The 27786-nt window shown below is 32.9% G+C and overlaps 1 protein-coding gene and 1 pseudogene across 1 annotated transcript in view; both read right to left on the reverse strand.

Moving 5' to 3' along the window:
• SYNE1 (spectrin repeat containing nuclear envelope protein 1) overlaps positions 1-27786 on the reverse strand; it is a 593997-nt gene that overhangs the window by 346178 nt on the left and 220033 nt on the right. Inside the window, exons 20-31 of the mRNA XM_051997964.1 lie at positions 23109-23252; positions 20442-20615; positions 17032-17190; positions 16523-16687; positions 13452-13586; positions 11370-11528; positions 10847-11055; positions 9552-9660; positions 6768-6932; positions 5601-5768; positions 2313-2483; positions 1652-1792 (exon numbers count right to left, since the gene is read on the reverse strand). Of these exons, the coding sequence (XP_051853924.1) occupies positions 1652-1792; positions 2313-2483; positions 5601-5768; positions 6768-6932; positions 9552-9660; positions 10847-11055; positions 11370-11528; positions 13452-13586; positions 16523-16687; positions 17032-17190; positions 20442-20615; positions 23109-23252 (1899 nt within the window). The remainder of the gene's footprint in view (positions 1-1651; positions 1793-2312; positions 2484-5600; positions 5769-6767; positions 6933-9551; positions 9661-10846; positions 11056-11369; positions 11529-13451; positions 13587-16522; positions 16688-17031; positions 17191-20441; positions 20616-23108; positions 23253-27786) is intronic.
• Positions 23718-27663, reverse strand: LOC127562340 (mitochondrial import receptor subunit TOM70-like; annotated as a pseudogene).

Here is a 27786-nt window from a genome sequence, read left to right on the forward strand (position 1 = left end):
GTATATCACATCCGGTAGTATCTTTTGACTCTCGAACCAAAGGAGAACCTCAACTTCCCAATAATATACAAGCCTTTTTTTCTTTCTTTATGCCAAATAGTATTTACCACCATAGTTTTCCCCACAGAATAATTTTGTTAATGATAATTAGCAGGGCATAATTATGATATTATGATAGGATAATATGGCATGGTATGATATAGCATGGCATTATATGGTATGGTATGTTTGTTATATATTATAGCATGGTATAATATGGCAGGGTATAATATGGCACAGTATAGTGTGACATGAAATGAAAAATTAAAAACCTATACACCCTCAAGCTAAAATAGAAATATAAGAGAAAAAATCTGTATGAGTTTTATAAAAAAAAAAAAGTGTTAATATAAATATTTTAATGATAGAGAGACAGAAACTTCCTAATAATAACTAAATAAGCAAATGGAATATTTAGAGAGAAAGGAAAATGGTCTTTGTTCTAACAAATTCACATACTTCTATGATAAATCACAGGCTATAGTATAATCCTATTGTATTCTGCCCAGGTAAAATGATATGTGTATCACCATGTCCCATTTGGGGTGCCATATTTTAGGAGGAAGAAAAGGGGGAAAACTTTTATTAAGTACTTAGTGGTTGGCAGGAATTGTACTATACACTTTACTAATATTGTCTCAATTGATTTTAGAAAGGACATTGATAATATGGAGAGAATCCAATTATTTACTAGGATAAGGAAGGTCCTTGAATTCATACCATTTGTGGCTCAGTTATAGCAGCAAAATATGTTTAGGCTAGAAAAGATATTTGGAAGACTGTGATATGGAAGGGACTTGTTCTGCTTGACTTCAAAGGGCAGAATGAGTACAAGTTCCAAAAAAAAAAAAAATAGATTTAGGCTTGATGCAAAGAAAATCTTTCTAATGTTTAGTGGTATCCAAAATTATAACAGAATGTCTCTATCCACCTCTAGATAGATGGAACATTCCTCCTCCTTAGAGGTTTTACAGAAGAGGATGGATAATTCCTTGTCAGTTATATAGCAAAGGAAGATTCTTAGCCATGGGGTGAATTGAGAAGGATAGTGTCTGAGTTCTCTTAAAAATAAGGTATTCTGTACGTCATTTAAATATGAACAGAAGGGGAGCACCTAGAATGCACAATGACTAGAGCTCCAGCCCTGAAGTCAGGAGGACCTGAATTCAAATCTGACCTCAGACACTTAACACTTGCCAACTGTATAACCCTGGGCAAGTCACTTAACCCCAATTGCCTCAGCAAAATATATGTGTCTGTGTCTGTATGTGTGTGTGTGAACAGAATGAAGTGAATGGAACTTAGCATCCTCCCTGCCAATCCCATAAAATGTAAATCAAGGTGTATCTGCTCTTAATATCTGGTAACACCATTTTAGTACCTAGTACCTTATTACCTTAGTACTTAATACTTTAGAACATCATCAACTAGCCAGAATAATAACTCGTTTCTTGATATTCATATAGAGTACTAACAACCATTCATTGTTTTGTCTTGGAAAGTGTGCTGTTTTTCTTTTTCCTGAAAAAAAAGGGGGGGGGATGGAGGGAGAGAAACAAGGTACCATTCAAAACTAAACACTTAACAAAGGGCTACATCATATCACTTATACCTTTGTCTGATCCAGTTCTGAAGACAGGCTCTCTAAGCTGCTAAAACTCAAGAAACGTTCATGGCTGGACCCTGTTTGAAAAAGGTATCTGACCACTGTCTCTTTGTTTGTTTCAAAGCGCTCCCACTTTCTTATTGTCACCTACAGGGAAAAAAGTTAAATAATATAATGTTATAAATTAATGAATACTACCAAGGAATCGTTTTCACATGAACCCTATTTTGGAGAGTTGCAAACCTTTAAATTCCATGTACTTTTTTTCAGTTGCCAATTTAATACACTAACATCCTAAGAAAAACTAATGTCTAGTCTCTAGTAGAGACTAATTTCTCTGCCCCTCATGTATGGGAAAAAAGAAGAACTGAACTTGATGTCTTGTAAGGCATTTTCTGCATAGGAAATATTAATTTATTACTAGAACTGAGAGGCAAAGAATAATGAAGAAAGAAAACAAAAATAAGGGAAAATAGGAAGGGGGGAGGGAAATAGCAAATCGATTACAAAAATTAAATTATACACTGCAACAGAAAAATCATAATTGAAAATATCTATCCCTTTTTTGTATCCTGCCAAATTGAAAATAGCTGGCTAGATTTAGACAATAGGTTAACATCTTTTTACTTAGAACTTTTGAAGAGGCAATTGCTTTCTTAAGTCTCACCTGTAAACGGCGCTCCTGCTTTTCCCTGTTCTGCTCCATGTTGTCTAAAGTATTCTCCAGTTTCTTCAGTTCTTCTTGGACTCTGCTAGGCAACCCACCTTCACCCTGCTTAGCTCTAGTAATCTGCTCTTGGACATCTTTCTTCTTTGCATGCATCCTCTTGGTCTTTTGCTGAAAGAAATTGTTAAACAGATGGATATACATGTTAATTTTCTCCCACAGCTAACAAGGGAAGTACCCACCCACACTTGTACAGAAGATAGAAAAGTGCATACAGAAGCACGCAGGTGTGGGCAAGAACTATACTTTCAAGGGAGGGAATGACTTTTAATAGTAATAAAGAGTCTACATTAGCTAGAGACAGACATTTTTAATGAATTTTTTCCCTTAGAAAAACAACATTGCTTGACTTGTATCACTTAAAAATTGTGTCAAAAGGTCTATCTTGGAAGGCATTTGATAAAAACCTTTGTTAGAAAATAAAAAGTGTGTGTGCATGTGTGGGTGTGAAAGAGAGAGAGAGAGAGAGAGAGAGAGAGAGAGAGAGAGAGAGAGAGAGAGAGAGAGAGAGAGATTCCTTTACTGCTTAACAAATAGAAGCCCTAATCCAAGTTGAATTCTTCATGGAGTGTGATTAATCTATAGAAACTGTAAAAAAAAATCTACAAGGATTTTTCAGAAAGGTAAAAATATAACTACAAGTATGGTTCCCTAAATTAACCAATAAAAACCCCAAACCTATTAATCAATACACTAATAACATTAAATAAATGGGAGCAATATGCAACCAAAGTTTCATTTCTTGCACATTAATTTTTAAAACACTCACTGACCTGTTTATTATCTTAGGAGTTAAGAGTGAAATCTATAAAAATAAAAACCTATTTTTTGCATCCATTAAAAAAGTTTACGCCATTTAGCATTTTCTTGGCAAAGATACTAGAATGATTTGCCATTTCTTTCTCTGGATAATTTTACAAATGAAGAAACTGAAGCAAACAGGGTTAGCCTAGGGTCACACATCTAGTATTTATCTAAGGCTGAATTTGAACTCAGGTCTTCCTGACTCCAAGATTGGTGCTTTATCCATTAAACTACCTTATTGCTTTCAAAATAACTGGAACAATGTAAATGAAAAGAATAATAACAAAAAAAAAAAAAAAACAAATTAAAAAACCCAACCCTAAATGCTAGGAAAATATATTTCCTACCTCAGTCCTCCCCGCAAAAAAAAAGAAATGAAAAGGTACTTCCCCATTTTCTTTGTAAAAATGGGGCATTATATGTATGAAGTACCATATATAGCATCAGATTTCTTTTTAGATGTGTTATTAAATATTTCCTTTTCTTTTCTTTTCTTTTCTTTTGTGTTCTTTGCTATAAGGGACAGTTCTCTGGAAGAGAAGGTGGGGGCAGATGGAAATAGATATGATGTAAAAAACATCAATTAAAGTTTTGTTTTTAAATATCTACTCTGTTATAACTAAAATTTACTTTTGTTAAAAATCAATTAGGCTTTTTCTAGGCTTCTATTTTCTCTTAAATTCATAATCAAAATATTTAGGTACTTTATTGATTAATAGATTAGCGTACATAAATTCTGAAGAATTTACTTTGTTCTCATTTCTGGGATCACATCTAGAGAACTGAGTTAGAACAAAAGAGCATGTCCTCCTGAAATTCTTACTATTTTATATAAAACAAGACATTTATTTATTCTTTTGGTTGTTTTGTCAATTTTTAGTCATGTACAACTCTTTGTGACCCCATCTGAAATTTTCTTGTCAAAGATACTAAAGTCTCCTTCACCAGCTCATTTTACCCATAAAGAAAGTGAGGCAATAGGAATAAGTGACTTGTTCAGTGACCCGGCTACCATGTGTCTGAGGTTGGATTTTAACTCAGGAAAATGAGTTTTCCTGACTCCAAGCCCAGCACTCGCTATATACTGCTTCATTTGGCTGCCTTTTTTTTATTTATTCTATAGACATATAAGTGTCTAATGTGTATAGAGGCCATGCTAGATGAAGATTGGGATCTAAGAAAGGAGTATGAATAATAAAATGTCCTTATTTCAAGAATTCATGCTCTAGAAAAAAAAAGAAGAAAAATCATACAAACATTATATAAAGTAAAGACTGATCAGTGCATAAGAAGGACAAGTTCTGTAATCCTTCTATGCCTGGGAAGTCAGAGAAAATTTCAAGGAATAAGGGAAGCCTTGAAGGTAGAATTGAAAAAGGGGTACTCCAGGCTTAGCAAATGGTATGACAATATGTAGTACTTGTTCATGGAAGAATTAGAAAAAAAGATAGTGGAAATGAGTCAGATAAAAAAAGGAACCATAAAAGTCTCTTTTAATATAATTAAATTAGCATAGTGAGCTTGCAGTAAGTAGTTTCCATACATTCTTCTTTTCCATTAGAGGCAACACCAATTGCATTATCAAAGGAGGTTTTCAAAGTTAATATCAAATTTGGTGCATTTTATTTTCTTCTCCTTTTTATCATCACCAGGTTCCTTAATGTGAAGATATTTCTCAGTATCAACTGAAACATTTCAACTAAGAGCAGAATGTTTCCAAATCCTTTGACCATGCAACCCATATATTTTGAATGGATGAATTACCCAAGTGGAGTCAAAACTCAGAAATAGGGCCAAGAAACCTTATGTAAAAATTCCTGAGGATCACATATTGACTTCATTTTAAAATATAACATTACTTTTGTTTTATTGTAGTTTTATTTATTCTTTAAAATATTTCTCTTGTTTGGCCCTTCTGAAGAGTGTTGTATGTTGCATGTATACAGGACCAGTGGATCAAGTATTGACACATCTGTTCTTCTATATCTCTCTGGGTTTAATTCATTAATGAAATAATAATCATCATTATTATAATATGATTAATAATATGCCATAATTTATTAGTTATTGTTAACATAGTATAATATAAATTTATATACAATTATAATATAATTACTATATAAGTTATAATTATTGTTAATGATACACATATAGCACTTTCTGTGTTCTAGGCACTGTGTTAAAACCCTTATCAATTTTTATCTAATTTGACCCTCACAACAACCCTGGGAATAGGTGCTATTAATATCCCTATTGTTTTCCAAAGGGGAAACTGAGGCAAAGAAGTGACTTTGCCCAGTATCTACTGGGCAAATATCTGAGGAGATATTTGAACTCAGGGATTCTTGATTTCAGGACCAGAGCTCTATCTACTGTGCCACAGTGTCATCCCTAAGTTACAATAAAGTGAAAGATATATCTTACCTGATGGTGTAGCAGTAACTGCTGAGCTTCAAATAAGTTTTCAGTGTCCAAGATTTTTTCTGCTTGCTCCTGAAATTCTTTGGAAGTGCTAATTAACTGTTCAAGGGAGCTTTTTGCAATTTCCTTATACTGGACACGATCCCCTAAAGCACTAAGCATCTTTTCAACCTAAAATAAACAACAACAAATAAATTTATGATCCATATAATATTGAATAGAATTAATGTATGCTAAAATCTTTTAGGAATATTAATAATTAAGATAAAATAGATGTTATTTCATTTTGTTCTTATATAGCATACCTATAAGTTTCTAATTATACTTTCAAGCAAAAAATATTATTTTTATTTAAATATGTAGGACTCAGAAAAAAAAAATCTCATCTGACACCTTCCACTGGATCAAAGTCATTCTTTTTAAGGATAAGTGTAAGATGTTATAAACATTTTACTGTTTCCCCTTAAATAAATAAAAATTGATATATTTCATAGTTCGCTAAACTTTTGAAACTAAAAAGAATAGGAAGACACTTGAAAATAAAGTATAATATATATCTTAAAGGAAGGCCACATAAATTGCTATAAGATATTTTGAAGTTTGTTGTCATTGTAGAAATGGAAAATTAATTTTAATTTAATTCTAACCTAGAAACAGCTAAAATTTCAAAATTCTCTAATTTTAAAAATTCAAAATTCCCAAAATACTTATTATTACAAGTGATTTAACTTTTATTTTATTTTTCCTATAGAGGAACATGTGGGAGAAAATAAACATTTGTATAATTTTAAAATTAAATCATTAATGTTGTAATGGGGCACATTTTAAAAAATCCTATAAATAAGCTTTGGCAATCTCTTTATTAATAACAAATTTTTCATAATGCTATTTTCTACTCTGATTTGAGTTTTAAAACTCTATATAATGAAATTAGCATAGCCTTCAAAAAAATCTAAACATTACATATCTAACCTATATCAGATTGTTTGCTGTCTTGGCAGGGGGTGGAGGGGAGAGAAGAGGAGGGAAGAGAGGGAGAAAATGTTAAAACACAAGGTTTTGCAAAAGTGAATATTGAAAAGTATCTTTGCATGTATTTGGAAAAATAAAATACTCTTAAAATTTTTTAAAGGGGAAAAAATAACACATTATGGAAATATATAACTTTACCTCTGAGAGAAAGGCTGTGAAGCCCTTGAAGTCACCCGAGAGTTTTGAGAGTTCATCATTCTGCTTTTGAATTTCTTCCTCAGCAGAAACTTCAGTTAGAATTTTCAGTCTAGCTTTTAGCCAACCAAGATTCTCTCCTTGTTTGTTCATCTCATCTCTAATTTCCTGCACATAAAATTAAAAGAAAAAAAATCTGTGAACTGAGGTCAAGTGTGACAAAAGGGACAGTTGACACAATGGTCATGCTTCTTGCCATGGTTCTCTTCCTTCCACTTTTCTCACTATTTCCAGGTACTTTTGTTGGTCCTCTTTCTGCTATAGTCCATCTATTAGTGATTTTATACAATCCTATCATTTTGATTATCATGTCTATGCTAATTAACTGTCAAATCTCCAATGTATTCCAAAAGTTTTCATACAGTTTTAGGCTATGAAAGCTTCAAACTCAACTCAGGTTTTTGAGACATCTAATATATTTATATCTATAACCTCTCCCCAGAGATTATGTTATATTTCCAATGGAGTTCCGGAAGGTTTCGTTTAGATGCCCTATTGTTATCTTGGATTCAGTTTTTCTTTGAAAGTCAGTTTTTCATCTGTAAAAAGAAGCAGTTTAACTAGATGACATTTAAAGACATTTTTAGATCTAAATCTATATTCAAAATGGGATTCATCATCTCCCCACCAAAAAAACTTGCTCCTCTCTATAACATGCTTATTTCTGCTGTTAGTGCTATTATTGTCCCAATTACTGACACTAATATTGCAGTTATTTTTTTACTTGTTATTGTTATTTTGTTGTTTACCTTTTAACTCTTCTGGGGATTTTTTTGGCAAAGATACTGTAGTGGTTTGTCATTTCCCTCTCCTCATTTTATATATGAAGAAACTTAGGCAAACAGAGTTAAGTGACTTACCAGGGTGATATAAGATTGAACTCAGATTTTCCTGATTTTAGTCTAGTTCTCTTATCAATTTTACCATTAGCTTCCTTAATTAGTTGACATTAGTTGATAAGTCTAATCCAATCCTATTTCTTACATTCCATCTTTGTACTTTTCATTCTCCCTTTTATTGCTGTATATTTGCATTTCCTGCTACTAGTTTCTTTGAGAATGGAATTTGTGTTCACTTATTATTAGTCACATGTTTTGAATTAAATTGTTAACCATGTAATTTGTTAACTTTATTGTAAATTTAATTTGTTTAATTTTAATTAAATTGTTGACAATTTCTTGTGAAGGTATAAGAAAATCCAGATATCTATTCCATATTTATTTTCATTTGTGTCCATTTTTCCAATGAAAATTTTCAGATACTATAGAGAAATGTTAGCTGAGTTCTTCTTACCCTATATTTACAATTTGCTTAATGCACACAAAACAGATTACAATCTTTTAGATGTGGATGGATTGAATTTAGCAATTTCATATTTATTAATTATACTGAAATATAATAATATAATGAAATAAATGAAATTTAATAAAGGGTTAACTTCAGAATGTGGAAAAGCTGGGTTCAAGTCCCATATTTTTAAAAACAATGCTGGTGTTCCCTTGTGGAAAACACAGTTTCTCTCAATATGCTGAGTGGAGAGAAGAATAATATAAGGCATGGCAAAACAGAAAATAGAAGAGAATATGTGGGCACAGAGTACTTAAAATTTTTTTCTGTGATCCCATTGTGAGAGGTATACAGTAACTTGAGCTATGTGTCAATCACCAAAGTTCTCTGACTCAATTTCCTATCTGTAAAATGTGGATAATAATATTTGAAGAACCTTAGGAAATGATAATGAGGTATAACAACAGAATAATATATACAAAGCATTTTTCATATTTAAAGTGTTATGGAACTATCAATTATCATTTTAACTAGGAAACATCAGAAAATTGCTTACTGATTTGAAGAAATTTGGATTTAAATTCCACCTCTGTCTCTGTAAGCTTTGATAAGGATTTACCATCCCTAAGTCTTTCCTCTTTTTAAAAACAACAGGCTTGCAGATATTCACAAAATTGTAATGAGTGTTAAGAGTTCTACAGGTAGAGATAGTCTCAGCCCAGATATTCACAAGTGTTTGATTTTTAATATAGTCTCCAGATTTTAAACTTCTGGCCCAGACTTTGAAATATTTCAAAGCAACAATCTTTATAAAGGAATTTTGCTATCTTGAAACAAGAGAATATTGTAAATAAAGAATCATTTGCTGAAAGGCATAATCTTTTTAGACCTTTTCTGTGAAATGGGAAAAATCCACCTGACTGATCTCACAGATAGTAAAGAAATTAGTATGCATGCAAAACTATTGTGAAAATATCAGAATACCAAAATGTCAGAACATTTTTAAAAATTGAAATAGATAGACTATAAGATAAGGTTGTAACATTGGGTATCACTTAAAACAACAAGCTAGCAAGATTCTTTAAATATAAAAGTCTAAAGAAAAACATTTCAGTTTTTGAATCACTAAATGACAGGAAACCTTGTACACTGTACTAATGTGAAATCTGAATGGAGCAAATTGTAACTAAATTTGAAGCTTCAAGAAAAACAAAACATTCACAAAAGTTATCCTAAGGATCATTAGCTAGCCTAATTGATAAAGTTATTATTAATTACCTAAAAACTTGATCTTGGGTTTTTCATTCATCATATTCTATCGGAATTTACATATTAAAAGTAAAAATACCAAAAAAAAAAAAACATTGTGATACTGTCTAGTCAAGAAAAGGAAAAGATAAAGGAAATCTTCAGATATGCAAATACAGGCCAGGAACTAACCTCTGCAGCAAGTTTGAATTTTCCATATGTGGTCGTATCTTTGGCTTCCTGCTTCATCAGTTGCAATTCTTTCTCTTTTATAGATATCCAAGATGACAATTCAGAAAATCTAAAACAATACAATCATCATCTTATAAGTGCTACATAAGTATTTAATTATTCAAATATTACTTAAAAAAAAAAAACAAATTCAGTTAACATTTCAATAAACATTTCTTCTGAAGAGGAGTCTCTTTTTCACAAGGTTGGCCTTACTACTGGGGTGCATGGAAGATGAACTGGTATAATTATTTAACTATATGTCAGAGCTAGGTATCTCACTCAGGTGCAGATTACCCTCAGGGCCTGGGTCTAATTGAGGCAAAAGCCTTACTCTTAGAATTTCCATATATCTCAATCACCTGAAATTAGATCAAACAAGTTGACCTTGTTCAATCTTCACAATATTGGGTGGAGTAATATTTTAACTGGTCCTAGAATGTTGGGGAGTCAAATTCTGTAGGGGTAGAGAATTTCTGAACAATGAATAGGAGGTAAAGAATCCAAATACTGAAAGGAATCCTGAGGCCTCATATTATACTTTTATCATTTAATATGTCTGGTGGTCAAGGTCTTAATTCCAAGGTATTGTCAATGCCATGTGCTACATAGAGGTATTATTATTTTTTTGGTACTTTGAGAACTTGTGATTTTCATCAGAGTGGATCCTCTTTCTATTAAAGTAAGCAACAAACTGTAGCTTCCAAAATGGTTTTTCTAGATATGCAATGGCATAAGCACTCAATTCTCTGCAGCCAACATGTGATGATATACCTCAAAATTAGCTAATATGATCCTTGGGCAACAGGCATATGTGGTGTGTCACTAGGCCTATCCAATTCTTTCCAAATCGCTGTCATCTTCTAAGGTATCCTTGAAGAACCAGGGATACTTCCAAGCTATAAATGGTTCTACAATGGAACATTAATGCATCTACTAGAGGTTTTACAATATATTAATAGCAATATTAATGTATATAAGAAAGTTAAAATCACACCACCTGTTTTTCACCTATTTATAAAATAAAATAAAATTTATGTAATATTGTTATTTTTTATACATGTGTCGAGACATCTTCCCTAATCAGACTGTAAGATACCCAAGGACAGAAACCTTTTGTTTTATCTGTTTTTGTATTTCTCCATAGCAAAATACCTTAGACACTATAGGCAATGGAGAATGTTTCTTTACACATAATTGGTTAATGTGTACCAAAATTAAGATAGCCAATGTGCTAGAATTGTAGACATATTTACCTGGTCTTGTAATCTTTCCATTTATCTGGATTTTCCATCAAACTCTTATAAGTGCTATCAATCATAGATTTAAGATCTTTGAGAGTGGCTTGACAGCTTTGTGGTGTATTCCTCACAGGGTCCCGGACTGGAAGTTTCAGGCTGAGCTCTTCAATCAGCTGTAACCTTTTCTCACAAAGATGATGAGGTCCTTTGTCACTGAAGAAAATCTAATGAGAAACAGATAAAGCTATCAGTATAGTATTTAAGAATCCACAAAAAAGTGTCTACATTTGTATAGAAAACAAAAATATTCTCCCTTGGGAAATTGGGCCATTTTGTCATTCTGGTCTCATGCCAGACTATCACAGGTTGTTACCTTTGGTGAACTTCATGAAATTCCACTAATTTCCACTTGGTGGTGCATAAGACATACCTTATATTTTTTAATTAAATTTTTAAAAATAGGTTTTGGGTTTTTTTTTTCCCAGTTACATGCAATGAAAATTTTTAGCATTCATTTTTACAAGATCCAAATTCTTACCTTATGTTCTTGAATGATCTTTTCACTGCCTTCCTGTAGTACCAATTTGTTCTCTCGACCCAGTTCAGATTTGCACTCTTCTACTGAAGCTAGAAATCTATTTTTCTCCACATCTATCTTCAGGTGAAGTAAGTGATAGGGGGCTTCCCCTTGGAGATCCTACATTTCATGGAAAAGAGCAAGGGAACACAACAGTGGTGAATGTGATGCAAGAGATTTGAATTGAAATAACAAGATATAGAAAATAAATTTAATTTCCCAGTTAGAAAGTGTCCTGCACACCCTAAGGTATGGTACATAATATCAGATGTATTAGTTATTCTGAGTGAATGTTTTTCTTCCCTTTTTTCCTTCTTTATTGTAATGTATGGTTCTCAGAGAGGAGAAGGGATAAATATAGTAGAAAATGTAAATGAAGCAAAAAGAAAAATTTAGCAAAAAAAAATTTAGGGTGTTGCTCTTTATGGCATATATTTAACTGGTTTTTTTTTTTTCCTCTGCCTTTGAATTTCTTAAGACGCATACTCTGTCTTTGGGTGATTAGATTATATTTTCTTCACTCACTTTTTAAAAATCTTTTTCTAATTGTCCAATTGAGTTCTTTTGTTCTGTGGAATTTTTTTCCATTTCGCCAATTTTGTTTTTTTAGAGAACTGTTTTCTGTTTCCAGTTCACTAATCCTATTTTTCAAGGATTTTATTTCTTTATCCAGTCTCACTTTAAATGAGTGGGATGACTTCTCCAGGCTCTTTTGCCAAGCCTCCCTCTCCTTTTCCCATTTTTCTTCTAGCTCTCTTGTGAGAGCCTTTTAAATTTCCTCCATGAGATTCATCTGTGCTGAGGAACAGATGATCTCCTCCTTTGGGGATTCACCTGGGGACTATCTGTTTTTAGTCTCCTCAGGGTTTAGAGTCTGCTCTCTATCTGTATAGAAGCTGTCAAGGGTTAAAGTCCTCTTCAATTTTTTGCTCATTTTGTCAAAAAATCAAAGACAAACTAGCAAAGAAAAAAAAGAAAAAACCCTAAATGGAGACTGCTTTCTTTGGGGGAGGGACTGGGTGGTGTTACCAAGCTTTCTCTACAGACTGCAGGGGCAGCAGCGAGGCACTAGCAGGACTGTGCTGTGTCTGCGCTCTGAGACTCCGAGAAGTGCTGAGACACTGTGGGGGAGGGGTGGCCAGGTCCTGAGAGATTCCAGCTGTTTGGGGTTGTATTCTTCACCCTCCCTCTTCCCCCTCCAGTGTTTTTAGCTTCTCTGCTGGGCTGCTGACTTGCTGCCAGGGCAAAATATCCAGTCCTGTAGCAAAGCTCCCCCCACAGAGACTGCTGTGATCACACCCCACCCCCTCCCCGGTCTGCTCCCGTGCTCTCGCTGCCGCTGTCCTCAGCCTGCTCCCAATCTAAAACCGTCCCCTCCCTCGAGCAAAAACAGACCTTTCCTGGCGAATCTCAAGGATGGCTTCTCTTGGTAACTATTTGTGTGTGGGTTTTTTTCAGTCAAACATTAATTCAGAGGCTTGTAATGAAATGGATAGTGAGAGAAAACGCGGAACTTACACAGCTATGTGTCTCCTCTCTGCCATCTTGGCCGGAAGTCCCGTGATTAGATTACTTGATAGACAGTTTTGTCATATTTCTTGCCTAATTCCAGTCTGATATTCAGGATTGCTGTGTTACTTCACAGCTCTAGCAACACTGCCTACTGTACCTATTCTTCCATAGTCCCTCCAGCATTAACTATTAACATTTTAAAAATAATCTTTCTAAATCTGAATGGTGTGATATGAAATCTTCCAGAGATATTTAAAATTTTATTTTTCTCAATATGAGCAATTTGTGATATTTTCATGTGTTAATTTATAATTTGCACTTCTTTAAAAAAAAACCTTATCCACTTATCTATTAGGAAGTGGCTCTGAATCTTACATATTTGTGTCAATTTTCTAAATATTTTAGATATTATATTTTTCAATGAAATTTGTTGCAAATTATTCCCCTGCTCTGCTGGGATTCAGTTTTAATATATTCAGTCTGTCACTCTTCAGTCATGGCAAATGGAATTTCTTTCACATAATTACTCACCTTCCATTGTTTATGAAGTTTTCTAACAGCTTCCTGTAGACCCTGCTGTTCTTGCTCAGGGAGGATGTCAGTTAGTTCATCACAAGCTTTCAGGAAGGCATTTAGTACTCTCTGATCCAGCTGACTAAAAAACTCCTGATTCAGGGATTGTGGAGAGGAAAAAGACAATTAAGAGCTGCATCTATTTATCTCTATTAACATAGAAACCAGTTGAAATTAAAGTGACCATAATATGTTTTTCAAGGAAGCAATAAAGTTTCTTAACATGAATTAGCATAAACTCTTCACTAGTTCACATGAGCAATGAACTTTTATTTAGCCACAATTAAGAATCAGTAGATGCCGTGTTTGGAATTCATCTAATACATTCTATTTCTTTTTTGTGAGGAGGGCTGACGATAATTACAATTCCCATGTTGTAAAGCATGCAGGCAGTTTAAAAGATAAGGAGAGATTATTAACCCATAAACTTAGGACAATGATTTATATCTCCTGTCTCTTCTTTAAAGGCCAGTCAAAAAAGCTAAAATATAAGTCAGAATCAGAATTTACAATCCCTTATTCTTGACAATAAAATATCTAATACCCTCATATTCCATTAAGATTAAGCATTTCCTCAAAGATTTTCTGCCCCATTTCTCAAAATAAAAGATAAAAGAAATAGTTTGTTCATATATACAAAAGTATTTCATCATATTTGCTTTGGAAGAAAGGGGGCAACAACAATAATGTATGCTGATTAAAGGAGGTACTTATATAAAAATCTACTTGGGAAATAAACATTGACTATAATCCTTGTTATTGGAAGAGGCTGAGACTGAGTTCTTGTGCTAAACTGATCTGGTATCCACATTAATACCAACACCAATACAATGAACCCTGAGACCAGGGGGTGACTAGGCTGTCTAAGGAGGGATAATCTGGTCAAAGTAGGAAACAAAATAGCAGATCAAAGGCCCATACTAATCAGTGATAAAATTGGGTCCACAAGTTTACTTCCAGTCTGGCAAACTCGGTTTCCCCCAAATAAAATTCTTTTGAAATTTGTTTAATGTTTTGTTCTTTTTCCTAGCCAAGAATTGTCAGTGCACACATTTAAACTATTGGCCATAAACATGGATCAGAGGTTGATCTGTCAACACATTCATACATACCCCTGGTTAAACAGGACCCAGGGCATGTCTTCAAAGTGAAAGTTAAGCAAAGCCATCTTCAATTAGAAATGATAATATAGTTTTCATTTCATATTTGGTAAGGATAAATGATAGCCTGTTTCAAAACTGGAAAAAGATAGTTCAAAATCTAATAAATGTCCTGAGATATCATGCCTTTTAAGTATTCACTAATAGCACTACTTTGCTAGATTTTAAGTAATCTAAAGACTTTTTTCCACAAATCTGAAATTATTTTTTTTAGAAAGAACTCTTTTGTGTTTTTTAATTGCTTAGATAAGCAAGGAACAAGTCCTTAGGTCTGAATAATTCTTTTTGATCTCTACAGTTTTAATATTTTCTATTACATTGTGTTTTCTATGAACTTTTCATTAAAGATTCTAATCTGGAATCAATTACATCTTTCCAAGGTAAGATACCAAGCCAATGAGAAAATAACTAAATTATTTCCTTTGTAAAGTCTTCTCATTTGCCATTAGTTTGACTCTTTAGACTCTGGAAGGGTATTGAATAATCTATAGACCTTTTTCCAATTCTGCTTTGGACTCCTCGCATCTTCCTTTGGCCCATCTTTTATTTTTGACTATCTATATTGAGAAGGAATATGGTATGGTGGATACAAAGTAAAGTAAATGTAGGTTCAAGCCTTGCTCCTGACACAGATCACTATGTAATTGTGAGCAAGTAATTGAATCTCATAGTACCAAACCACTTTCTAAAATTGTAATTACACAGCTGGTGTCAATTTACACTGGTAAAGGGATTTCCTTACTTTCCTAGAACTTTTCTAGAAAAAAAAGAAAACACAGGTCCTGTGATGTTTTTCTTCTTTAAAATAAAAATGGTTCTCTCTGGGAGCAAGCAAGTTTCTGGAGGAGGTTTTCTGGAGGCAGACTTAGTTTCAGTTGAAAGTAATAATCACCCAAAACGCAGCCAGGTGTTAAAAGTTCAGATCTTTTATTGCCTCCAATATAGCCCGATTAGCTTAGGGGCCTATCTGTCTGCTTGGTTCCAAGAGCTCCCTCCGAATGTCTCCAAATCCAAAGGTTTGTCCTTCAGCCTCTTGGTTCCAAGAGCTCCCTCCGAATGTCTCCAAATCCAAAGGTTTGTCCTTCAGCCCAGCCAGCACAAAGGTGAATCTGTCTTGCCTCTGAGAGAGGGCTTGTGGGCTTCCTCCCAGATTGCTCCTCTCCGACCCCAGTCAATGTTCGGAAGTAACTTTCTCTAACCCGAAGTAACCCTCTTCCGAGAGAGGGTTTCTGGCTGAACTCACTTGATGCTCCCATCTCAATCTAATTCAGCTGAACTCTCTTGACTGGGCCTCTGCTTTCTTCTTATATTTGAGTGGGATTATGCGTTTTCTTCCATAGTGCTCTCTGGCTCTAAGAGCTTCAAGGAAGGTGTGAATTCACAAAGTTACATACCGGTAGTTTACTTTGTGAATCTCCCATACTTGTGAACTCCGATGAGTACTTAAATACTTCTTGCTTATATGAGCTCTCTAAAGGTGTGAACACAAGCATTGTTTCTATTAGTTCTACTTAGTACCTTGTTTCAGATTTTGGCCCAAAACATCTCCTTGTAAGATCAGATCAAGGATACTGAACCATGCTACATTAGATAATTATCGTCTCTATCAACTCTAATGACTTAACAATTTGTAAAGATTCCAACAAGGTCCAGTTAAAAAAAACAAATCCTACCCGTATAGTTCAAGCTGAATATACATTAAAGAGTATAATTTGGGACATCTAGGTGGTGTTGTGGATAGAGCACCAGCCTTGAAGTGAGGACAACCTGAGTTCAAATCTGGTCTCATTCACTGAATATTTTCCTGGCTATATGACCCTGGGCTTAACCCCAACTGCCTCAAGGGAAAAAAAAAAGACTATAATTTACCGTATGTTTCTTCAGAAGTGCTTCAGGATCCCCTTTTTCTTTTATGCTGACCTGGGCAATCTGCAGGACTTTTTCCAATTCTGCTCTGGACTCCTCAAATTTTTTCATCAAACGGCTATTTGTTTCTACATGCTTTCTCCACTCACCAGTTTTCTTTACCATGTTCTTGATAACAAATTTAAAAGAAAATAGATTTTCTTAATAAGAAAAGCAACATGTTTCTATGTAGGCATCACTAATCAAGTATTTACATTTTTAAAATAAATTATTTATCACAAGCCTTAATGCAATCAATGGCCCAGAAGTAAATAGAAATAATTATACGGATAGCTTCTTTTTAAGGCCTATGAATACGCCATGGATTATATTGATTTTCCATTCAATAGTTAAAAAGAAAAAAAGAAAAAAGAAAGAAAAAATCAGAGGTATGATCAATAATAGATTCTTCCCTGCTTTTTTGTCACCAACATTTTCCCAAATGACAATTTCAACTAGAAATAATAAAATACCTGAAAAGCAACGTGAACCTCAGCAACTTTCCGTTGCAGCACACTCTGATCGAAATGTTTTAACACTTTACTCAAGGCCACAAATTTCTGAACATTTTGACTGTCTTTCTCAATTAAGGTCAAAGTCTTCTTGCAACTTTCTTGATGAGATAACAGTTCCTATAAAGGGAAAATAATATTATAATTCAGGGGGGAAAGATCAAGAAATTATGGTTTTAGCTTATTAAAAGGATATGGATTAATTTACATTCAGAGATACTTCATTTGAAAATAACTTAAGAACAATCTTTAAATCAAAGGATTTAGCAATCATTAAAAGTTGCTCCATTTTACATAAGATATCAAAAAATATTTTTTGACATTGTGCCTTTGTCTTATATTTGATATAGCTGTACAGCAGAAATAATAAAGTAAAAGAATCAAACATAGAATAGAAATTATAATAACCATTTAAACTCTGGCTTGTCCAAATAATAGGGCTCATATTATGAAAAAGACACTACTGAAATGAACCCACCTATCAGATTATAAAGTACTGAAAGGTCCTTTACTTTAATAAGTTACAATTGTCTGAAATAACCAGAAACAGAAAATATGTTTTTTTAATAACCATGTCCATGCTTCTATAAAAACTGAAGAATCTTTTGATTGTTGCCAACTAGACCTAGGCTGCAGAACAAAGGCAAATTATCCCCAGGGAACCAAAGATCTATCAAATCATTTGTACCTTCTATACTTTCAAAGGCAGAGAAGCAGCAGTGACTTGTAGTCACTTAAAGTTATTTTAGTGACTCTATAACATATCAATTCAACCTGTTTGATGGGAGGTCAGGTAGCTCTGACAGAGTGTACCTAACAAGCCTCAGTTTCTTTATTTATAAAATGGGGATAATCGTAATATGCAAGCTAGCAAGAACATACATAATATTCTTTGCAAACCTTTTTTTATAAATGGATGAATGGGTTATTTATTTATTTATTTTGTGAGATGCATTCAAATATAATTGATAGAATCTCTTTATTATTGTGTTTTCCTTTACAAACTGAAAAAAAATACTTTTTTCTGTTTTGAAGATTTGGAAAATCAGAGAGGAATTAAGTTACAAATATATTATTACATGTTAATTGGGTTATGGTATAAGTAGTATAAGACTTCATAACTATTTTGCTGATATGTTAAATGGGACTCTGTTTAAGAATGAAAGAAATATTATGAATGAAAAGGATGGTGTGGTGAGAAATGCATTTGAATAGAATTTGGATACCTATGTGGTTCTTTCTGTCAAGAAATTCATTTAGATTGAGAACTTTTAACTTAGATCCATAAAGTCATATAGATATAGATATATATTATACATAATATATATTATAGATAATTTATATATGATACCAATATTTGAATATAATTGATTTTCTTTTTTAACATAATGTATTATATGCTTTTAAAACATAATTCTGAGATGTTTAAAGGTTTCATTAGGTTGCTTAAAGGAATCCATAACACACAAAAGATTAAGAACCATGACTTAGATTAAGTAGTACCTAAACCCTAGAAATACTTTTTTTCTTTTCTAGATGGTGTCATTCAACAGATACTAATTGAATAAAATAATTAACTATACTCAATAGAAGGACAATATGGTTAGGTAAGACAGGTCTATTTGTAATGAGACAATAACAATATGTAACTTCTCATGTTAAGTATACCCCTAAACATTTTTTTGACCTAGCATGACAAGTTGTATTTTTTAATTCAGAGCCTAACTCACTGTCCATCAAGAAGATCTATTCAAGATATCTGAACTAGTGGATCAATTTTATCTTTATGCAGTTGATTTTCAGGTCTATTTATCTAATCCTAGTCTTTCTCCTAAGCAGCTAGGTGGCTCATTGGGTAGAGGACTGAGCCTAGAGTCATGAAAACTCCTCTTCCTGAGTTCAAATCTGGTCTCAAATATGTACTAACTGTGTGACCACCCTGGGTAAGTCACTTAATCCTGTTTGCCTTAGTTTCTTTATTTGTAGAATGAACTGGAGAAAGAAATGGCAAATCACTCCAGTATCTTTGCTAAGAATGCTTCAAATAGAGTCACAATCAGATATGACTGAATAACAGCAAAACTTCTTTCCTGCCTTATACTTGTACAACTCTAGCTGCTTACTGAACTTCTCAAACTGGATATGTTGTAGACATTATATTCTCAACATGTCCAAAACTGAATTCATTATCTTCCCCTAACTCCTTCTTCTTCCTAACCTCCCTATAATTATTGAGAGTATCACTATCCTCCCAATCACCCAAGCTCATAACCTCTTTCATGATCAATTTCTTATTCATTCCCATACTAATCTGTTGCCAAGTCCTATCGATGATACTTTTACAAAATCTCTCTTATACAAATCTCTGTTCTTTTCTGACACTGCCACAATCCTGTTGCCTGTCCTTAATACTTCACACCTGTACTACTATAATAACCTAATCTGTCTCCTATTTGCATCCTGTACTTAGCTATCAAATTCATCTTCCTAAAATACAGGTCTGATTCTTCATCTATCCCTTCTCCATGTAATAAAATGCCAGTGGTTTCTTGTTACCTCTAAGATCAAATATAAAATCCTCTTTGGAGGTTTTAAAGCAATATTGTCTTCTTAATTATGTTCCAATAAAGATTACTAAAAATTAGAACTATAGCCACAAACACACAGTTTAACAAAATGTCTACACGAGTTGCTACTTATTCTTTTTTTAAAACTTTACTATGCAAATTAATTGCAAAAAAAACTAAGGATTTTACCTGAACATCTTATTATACAAAGGATAGAGTGTATATATCATATGAATGCTGTCTTTCTTGGCCAATGTAGAAATAATGTGGAATGGTCGATAAGAGTACTTGATTTGGAACCAGGAAGATATCGATTCAAATTCTTCCTGAGACATTTCCAGCAATGTGACTCTAAGAATGTTTCTTTCCATAACTCTGTGCCTCAATTTTCTCATCGAGCAAATGAAAGGATTAGATTCAGTGGTTTCTAAGGAACTTCAATTTCTGAATCTATATAGTCCTATGAACTAATTAGTTTGAACAAGACACTAATGAGGCCACAGCCCTGAGTTTATTCTTTGGATTCTAAAATAATAAGACTATCCTTTCTCCATGGCCAAATAAAAGGAGACTAGGAGTATAAATATGAATAGTTCAGTGAAGCTGCACCCCTGCTAGAAGAAGAAGGTTCATATACATGTTCTATTGACAATGGTTTATAAGGGCCACAGTTTTTAAGAAGGGAAAATATAGTTTGGGAATGTTTAAACTACCCCCTCAGAGATTAGTCATTAATTCTACTTTAGTTTCTTGAAGAAATCATATAAGTTGTTTTATAAACAAGTAAAAGGCACCTTTTCTTACCTGGTGTTTTTCCTTAAAAAGGGCAGTAGATTGTGCTTCATGCTCAAGGAGTGACATAGTTTCATTGATTCTCTCAAGTGCCTCATAAAAGAGTGTGATCTGTTTTTCTAATTCTTCCAGTGGAATCAGCAACTGCTGAGTCTCATAAAGTAAAGCAGGATAACATTCTTTAACCTTCAAAAATAAAAAGATAAGGATTTCATTCAATAGCAAAGGGCCAAAACAAAGGAAACTACATGGCCACCTTGAGATAACATTTCCTTTATTTACTATCATAAACTGATTTTGCAAGTTGGAACTTACAGATCCATAAGTCTTACCTTCATGTGATCCTCAATAGATTTCTATATTTCTTTGAATTAAGCTGCAGGAATTGCACTATTAAAGGGAAGGTGGGAGAGAAATCTAAAGAATAGTTATTTGCTGGTAAACCTGAGCTAGCACTCTCCCAGAATCATTGAACTTCTCTTACTGTTCTGGATGAGACTAAAATGTCAAGTGTCCTTAGAATGTTTTATAAGCTATATTACCAAAACAATGCAAATGCTTTTTTTTTTTTTTTTCAGTTAGCAAATCCTTAATTATTTTCAGATTTCAAGTAAGAGGCAAACAAACAGGGCTAACCAGCAGGGGGCTTTAGGTTGGAAATTTTGTTTGTTTTTAAATAGAAGTACAGTATATGTGCTCCAGAGAGTCTGTTCTTTAAACTCAGCACTCATGAATTCTTTAGGGACCTTTTTGGCTGCAGTTGCTTACAAATAGTTTTCATTTTCATCATATAATAAGTTTTAAGGTTAATATGAACTAAAATGTGAATTAGGTGTCTATTGTGGCAAAATGTAATGAACAAAGGATAACTATCCCAAAAGAAATAATGTGTTCCTAAATGGATATGTAGTAGTAATAGTATTAATATAGAATTCATATATTAAATACATGTATATATAATTAATATAATGACAATAGTATTAATAATATAACAATCACAGCTAATATTTACATAATGCTTTAAAGTTTACAAAACCATTCATACATCTTTTCTCTTACAAACCTCAAATCAGGAATCATTACTTCATTAAATAGATAAGAACAGATTATATAAATTACTTAATCACAAAATTAGGATATATAGGAGCATTAGAATTTGAACCCAGGCCTTTCACTCCAAATCTGCATATATGCCTACTTTTCTACTTTCCAAGTGTTTGTTTCAATACCATATAAACCACTCTGTAACTAAGTTTCCTCATTTGTGTGATGGGGACAATAGAACTACCTCACAGGGCTATTGTGAAGGTCAAATGTGATAACATGCACTATGCAAACCTTAAAGCCCAACATAAATGCTAGTTATTATTATTATTAATTGATAACATGATGAAAGTTGAATATACTTCCTATAATGTATGAAAACTATTCTAATTTTAAATTTTTTTCAAAATAAAAAAAAAACTTTTTAAAGTTTTCAAAGTTTAATTGGTAAGGGAAAAAAAAGCATTTGCATTGTTTTGGTAATATAGCTTATAAAACATTCTAAGGACACTTGACATTTTAGTCTCATCCAGAAACTGGCCAGACTTGGGTATCTTCTACATTACATTCATTCTCTGCTCATCCTTCATCTTTTCTTATATAAAAATTTAAAAAGTCACTACTTGATTATAAACTGATACAGGTAGTCACTTCAACAAGTCAATTAAAATTTTTAATTATATTGTCCTTAATATAATAAAGGCTACTTTACTAAGGGTAATATAGGCAGCTGGGTGGCACAGTGGATAGATTTCAGGGCCAGAAAAAGGTAGACTCATCTTCCTCAGTTCAAATCCAGCCTCAGATACTTATTACTTGTGTGACTCTAAGTAAATCACTTAATTTAGTATGCCTCAGTTTCTTCATCTGTAAAATGTACTGGAAAAGAAAATGGTAAATCATTCAATAGCTTTGCCAAAAAATTCCAAATGGGGTCATGAAGAGTTGCATACAACTAAAACAACTCAGTAATAGCAAGGGTAAAGACAGTACTTTTACAGTACCTGAGGCTCCACAGACAAACATTCAAGAGCCAGGCTCTGAGGAGATCTATTTGTGAGGCATAGAATGGTAGTAGAGAGAGACCTAGATTTTAAATACAGGGTGATATGGATTCAGATGCGCCTTGTTATGTGACCCTGCCAGAAAGTTTTTTATCCTTCTATAGGATTTTTGTGAGGATAACAAAAGGCATGTGTAAAGAATTTTACATATTTTACAGTTTTATATACATGTGTCTTATAATTGTGTTTTTATCTTTGAAAGCTTAGCTATATAATTACTACAAACAAATAGATGGATATATATATATGTAGTCTATAAACTTCACAAGAATATTATGAGAAAAATCTTTTTAAACTGCAAAGTGATATAAGAATATGATATCTAAATATATATAATATGCAAATAATATACATATAGTAATGCACATATATACATATATTTACGTAAAATATATGTGAATATATGAGGGAGAGAGAGAAACAAAAAAAGTTCTATTTAATGATTTTTAAATTTAATGATGAATATACTAGCACTATATAACAGTGTTAAAAAACAGAATGAAAGCAACTTGTGGTTGGCATTTTTTGTACCCTGTGAATGTCATTAAAAACAGAAAACTTCATTGTTAACCTTGTTTAGCTGATCTTTGAGTCCAGACATAGTTGCAAGTATTTCACAGGCTTCTTCTTGGGGACTCTCTTTTGTAATAAGTTGTGCTGTCCTTGTAATAATCTTGTATTGTGCTTCCATCACAGGCATCTTCTGCTTAATATCCTGTCAGGGATCATTATTAGAAATCATTAATATGAAATAACTGATTCTTTTAATATGAGGAATAGAAGTATTTCAGCTTTTTCTAAGCATCACCACAGAAATAAATGAAAGTATTTTGCAAAGATTTCTGCATTTAAGAAAATTTTGTACGACCCCATAGTCACAAGCACTCATTGCCAAGAATCATGTCAATCAATCAGTAAACAAAGATTTTATATTTTAAAAGTAGCATGAAAACTATGATTTCAATAGTATGAATTGCCTCTTACTAAGAAAATACTCAAATTAGTTGCAATTGGATTTACATTTCTAAAACATATATTTGTTTCAGCTATTTTTGTAAATGTTGTAATGTAAAAACCTTTAAAATGAGCACTTTAGGAGACAATCTTCCTCCCCATTTTAAAGGCTGTGATTGATTACATTCATGTAGAGACAATATATAAAAATTATCCTGTTTTCCCCATTACTTGGGAGGTAAAATCTACATTTAAACCACTAAAGTTAATAATGAAAAACAATTACTATCAATGTTTGTGACTTTATCTAAAGAAGTATAATTTTAAAATGCAGGTTTGATTTACTATACTCCTTGTCTCCCGATTAGAATTCTTTTTATTTCTAATGATTATGTTCATTCTTTGTCTCTCATATTAATGTTTTTTTTTTTTTTTACCTTGTTCCTTGTAATCTAAATACATGGCAATAGAGCTTGGTATATAGTAGCAACTTAAATGTTTGTTGATTAATTGACTGCTTACTGAAGGGTTTGTATTTATTTAGTATCCAATTCTATTCCTTTGAATTCAACAGATATGTATTAAGTAGCAACTTTGTGTAAAGCAGCTAGCTGGTTGGGAGGTATAGAGTGTTGGGCCTGGAATCAGGAAGACTCATCTTCTTGAGTTCAAATACTTATTAAATGTGTGTAGCTGGATAAGTAAATTAACTCTATTTGCTTCAGTTTCCTGTAAAACGAACTGCACTAGCAAATGGCAAACCACTACAGAATCTTTGCTAAGAAAACCCTAAATGGTTCCCCCAATTCATTCCATTTTTATTGAGTATATACATAAGCAGCATTTGGATTTCTTTTAAAAGTGTATACCATTAAATCTAGCAGTACCAAGTTCAGAAAATAGTCTTAATTTTTAAAACTTACCTTCTTTATCTCTTGAGTGGTCTACACCCCTAACAGTAGCAATGCTAGCTAGCTATTAGTCATCTGTGTTTTCCAGCCTACTAGTCCTTCAAACAGATTTTTGCTTCTGCATTGTTTACTATAGGAGTCTGTGGTTGCTTTACATTTAAAGCTATTTATATTTCTCATCATTGGTGTCACTGTGAAAAATTATCAAACTGGTCAATTTAGTTAAAAAAAATACTATTTTTTTCTTTGAAAAACAAATGATACATCCATAGAGATTAGTTGCATAGAAAAGAAATCTATTTTATAGCACTATCCAAAATTATTCAAACCAGTTAGTGGAAAATGTGGGTGTGTATATGTCCACACTTTCCTCTTTTCCTTTTTCCTTGTTCCTTTGTATTCCATTATTTTAGATATCCCTTTCTGTTGCACTTCCTTGAACAATCACTTTCACAACATCTAAACACATAGAGCAAATGACAAGCCCCACAAATGAAGTTTCACCATTTTCCAGTTTTGTGGTTATGTCCAAAAAGAAGGTCATTTTTCCTTCCCAATTGTTTTTGCAATATAGGAAGTTTTAACCCATATTTCTGGGAATAGCATCTCTAAGTGAATAAAAGTATGCCATTTCAGCTTCAAATTGAGCAAGGTTAATTGCCTTTTTGAACAAGTATATGGCCTTATCCATGTTGCCTCTCCGTATCCCAATGGTTCCCATTGCTTCAAATGCAAAATCATACTTGTCAACTTCAGTGGCCCTCATAATAAGCTCCTAGCATTCTTCTAGAACTTGATTCCACCAAAGCTGAAGCAAACCATTGTGAACATATTTGTGGCATTGTATAGTTCCAAGTTAATGCATTTATCATGTATTTCATCAGCTTTATCAATTGGTTGCTGATCTGTCAATACCTGGGAATATAATGTATAATCTTCAGCACATCTTAGAGATTTCTTTATGACTTCCTCAAAGTCTTTCAAAGCAGTCTGGACTTGTAAAGAACTGTTTCCTGTGTAAACTTAATGATACAATACAAAATACTTTTATACATTTATAAAATCTGCCACTGCTTCTTCAACCTGATCAAAAAAGATCATAATTATCTTTGGTAATGATACACATCTGCATTCTGGGAATCAATAACAGCAAATGTGTTTAAATTCTGAGTAGAGAGCAAAGGTTGCTGTTATGGCATATACATACTGCTTCTTTTTATCTGGGCATTTGCTCAAAGCTTCACATTAGCTTCTTCTACACTGATGACCTGATCTAAATCTGTCTTGGCTACATTGACATTGCCAATAAGAAGTAGAAGTTGACTCACAGCAGCAACACTTTGGTTGTATATTTACCTTGTGCTTCTATTTCTTTTGTGCACTCACTTATTTATCATTGTTTTCTCCTTCCATGTATAGTTTGGCCTTTATATAGCCAGTTTTTTTTTTTTTTTTATTTCTAAGGTTTCCCCTTCCTTGTCTTTATCTTCATTAGCCTTCTCTTCTTTAAGCATAGGCTGAGAGATGATATCATCAATGAAGAAACTAAAGTAAGATTTAATGAACTGTGAAGATGGCATCCAAGGCATCAAATGGGCATGAGTAAAAACAATTGAACCTATATGTATCATTATTGATATAAAAACAAGTCTATGTGGCATTATGGCAGAGTTAAAAGAAGACAGAAAGAATGTTTTCTGAATTAATTTGAATGATTATATTAGACTGCTTTATTATAGTGTGCTGAGAAAAAATTGTAATTAATTTTCAAAATCTCATTGGGTATTTACTATATGCATAGTATTGAGCTAAACTTAGTGTTAGCTTTGATTCTTGTTACACTCCACCTTCTCTATGGCATAAATCACTAAATCCTGTTGATTCAGTTCACATTATATCTTGAATTTATCCTTTCTTCTCCATGCCCACAGAGACCAAACTAAGAATCAACATTCATTATCATCTGTCTAGACTATATCAATATACTCTTAAATCTTTTACCATTTGTACTCTTTCTGCCTTCTAATCTATCCTTCAAGCTTCTGACAGACTAATCCTCACTTAAATCCATAAATCCAATCATGACACCTCTCTTCTTGAAATGTTCAGTGCCTCTTTATTTGGCAATCAGAGTTCAAAGTCTTTTATATGGCTTTCATGGTCTTTGATAGTCTAATGGAACTTTACTTTTCTAGCCTGTGTTTTTCTTCTTTACACATTTCTTCATATTTTCCTTAAGTTTAAAATGTCCTTTTCCTCCCTACTTACTTACTGAATTCCTGCTTTAAAGACCAATCTAAATGACATCTCCACAAAGCCCTCCCATACTTTCTTTGTTGGTGCTGTGATTGTTGTTCAGTTGTGTTTGATTCTTCAGGATAGTATTTGGGTTTTCTTAGCAAAGATATTGGACTGGCTTGCCATTTCCTTCTCCAGCTTATTTTACAGATGAGAAAATTGAAGGAAACAGAATTAAGTTACTTGTTTAGGTCATGTACATGCTAAGTTCTGTGGCCACATTTGAAACCAGATCTTCCTGACTCTAGACTTAGAACTCCACCATCTAGACACTCTGTACCATCTAGCTATATTTGATTACCTTTAGAAATCTTCACCATTAAAATACTGTAAAGCACTTAGTTTTGCACTGCTTGGATTGCTTTATTCAGTATTATGGCTAAGTTGGTATAAAATCTTTAACTAAAGAGAGAGGTCTGTGGCTCTTATCTAAATTCTATATCTCCTTCATCATTCCACACATAGTAGGTGCTTAAGAAGTTTTTTAAACTGAATATAAAACATTGGACACTCAAAGTAAATAGTATAATAATTTATAAATAATATTAACAATAACAAGAATGACTATATTTTAGTATAAACTATTTCCTTTAATTCTATGTATTTTATTGTATACAGTTAAAAATATTCTTCTGATAAGGGGTCCATAGGTTTCACCAGATTGTCAGAAAAATCATACATATGACAAAACATTAAGGACATTTGGCTTAAAGATATAAATTTTGGAATCAACTGCATTGAGGTGATAAGTGAATTAGTAAAAGCAGATGAGATCACAAAGAGAGAATACAAAGAAAGAAGGCTGAGAACAGAACCTTAAGAATATATCCTGAGGGGCAACCAGGTGACACAGTTGAATAGAGCACTCAGGTCAGGAAGACCTGAGTTCAAATTTAGTTTTAGACATTTAACACTTCCTAGCACTTTGACTTTAGTCAAGCCAATTAACCCTGCTTGTCTGACCAAAATTATACATACATACATACATACATACATACATATATATGTACATATATATATATATATATATATATATATATATATATATAAATCTGTTAAATGCTGAATCTATCTATATATGTTTTA

Source organism: Antechinus flavipes, chromosome 4 (genome assembly GCF_016432865.1).
Source record: "Antechinus flavipes isolate AdamAnt ecotype Samford, QLD, Australia chromosome 4, AdamAnt_v2, whole genome shotgun sequence".
In the NCBI taxonomy this organism is placed as follows: domain Eukaryota; kingdom Metazoa; phylum Chordata; class Mammalia; order Dasyuromorphia; family Dasyuridae; genus Antechinus; species Antechinus flavipes.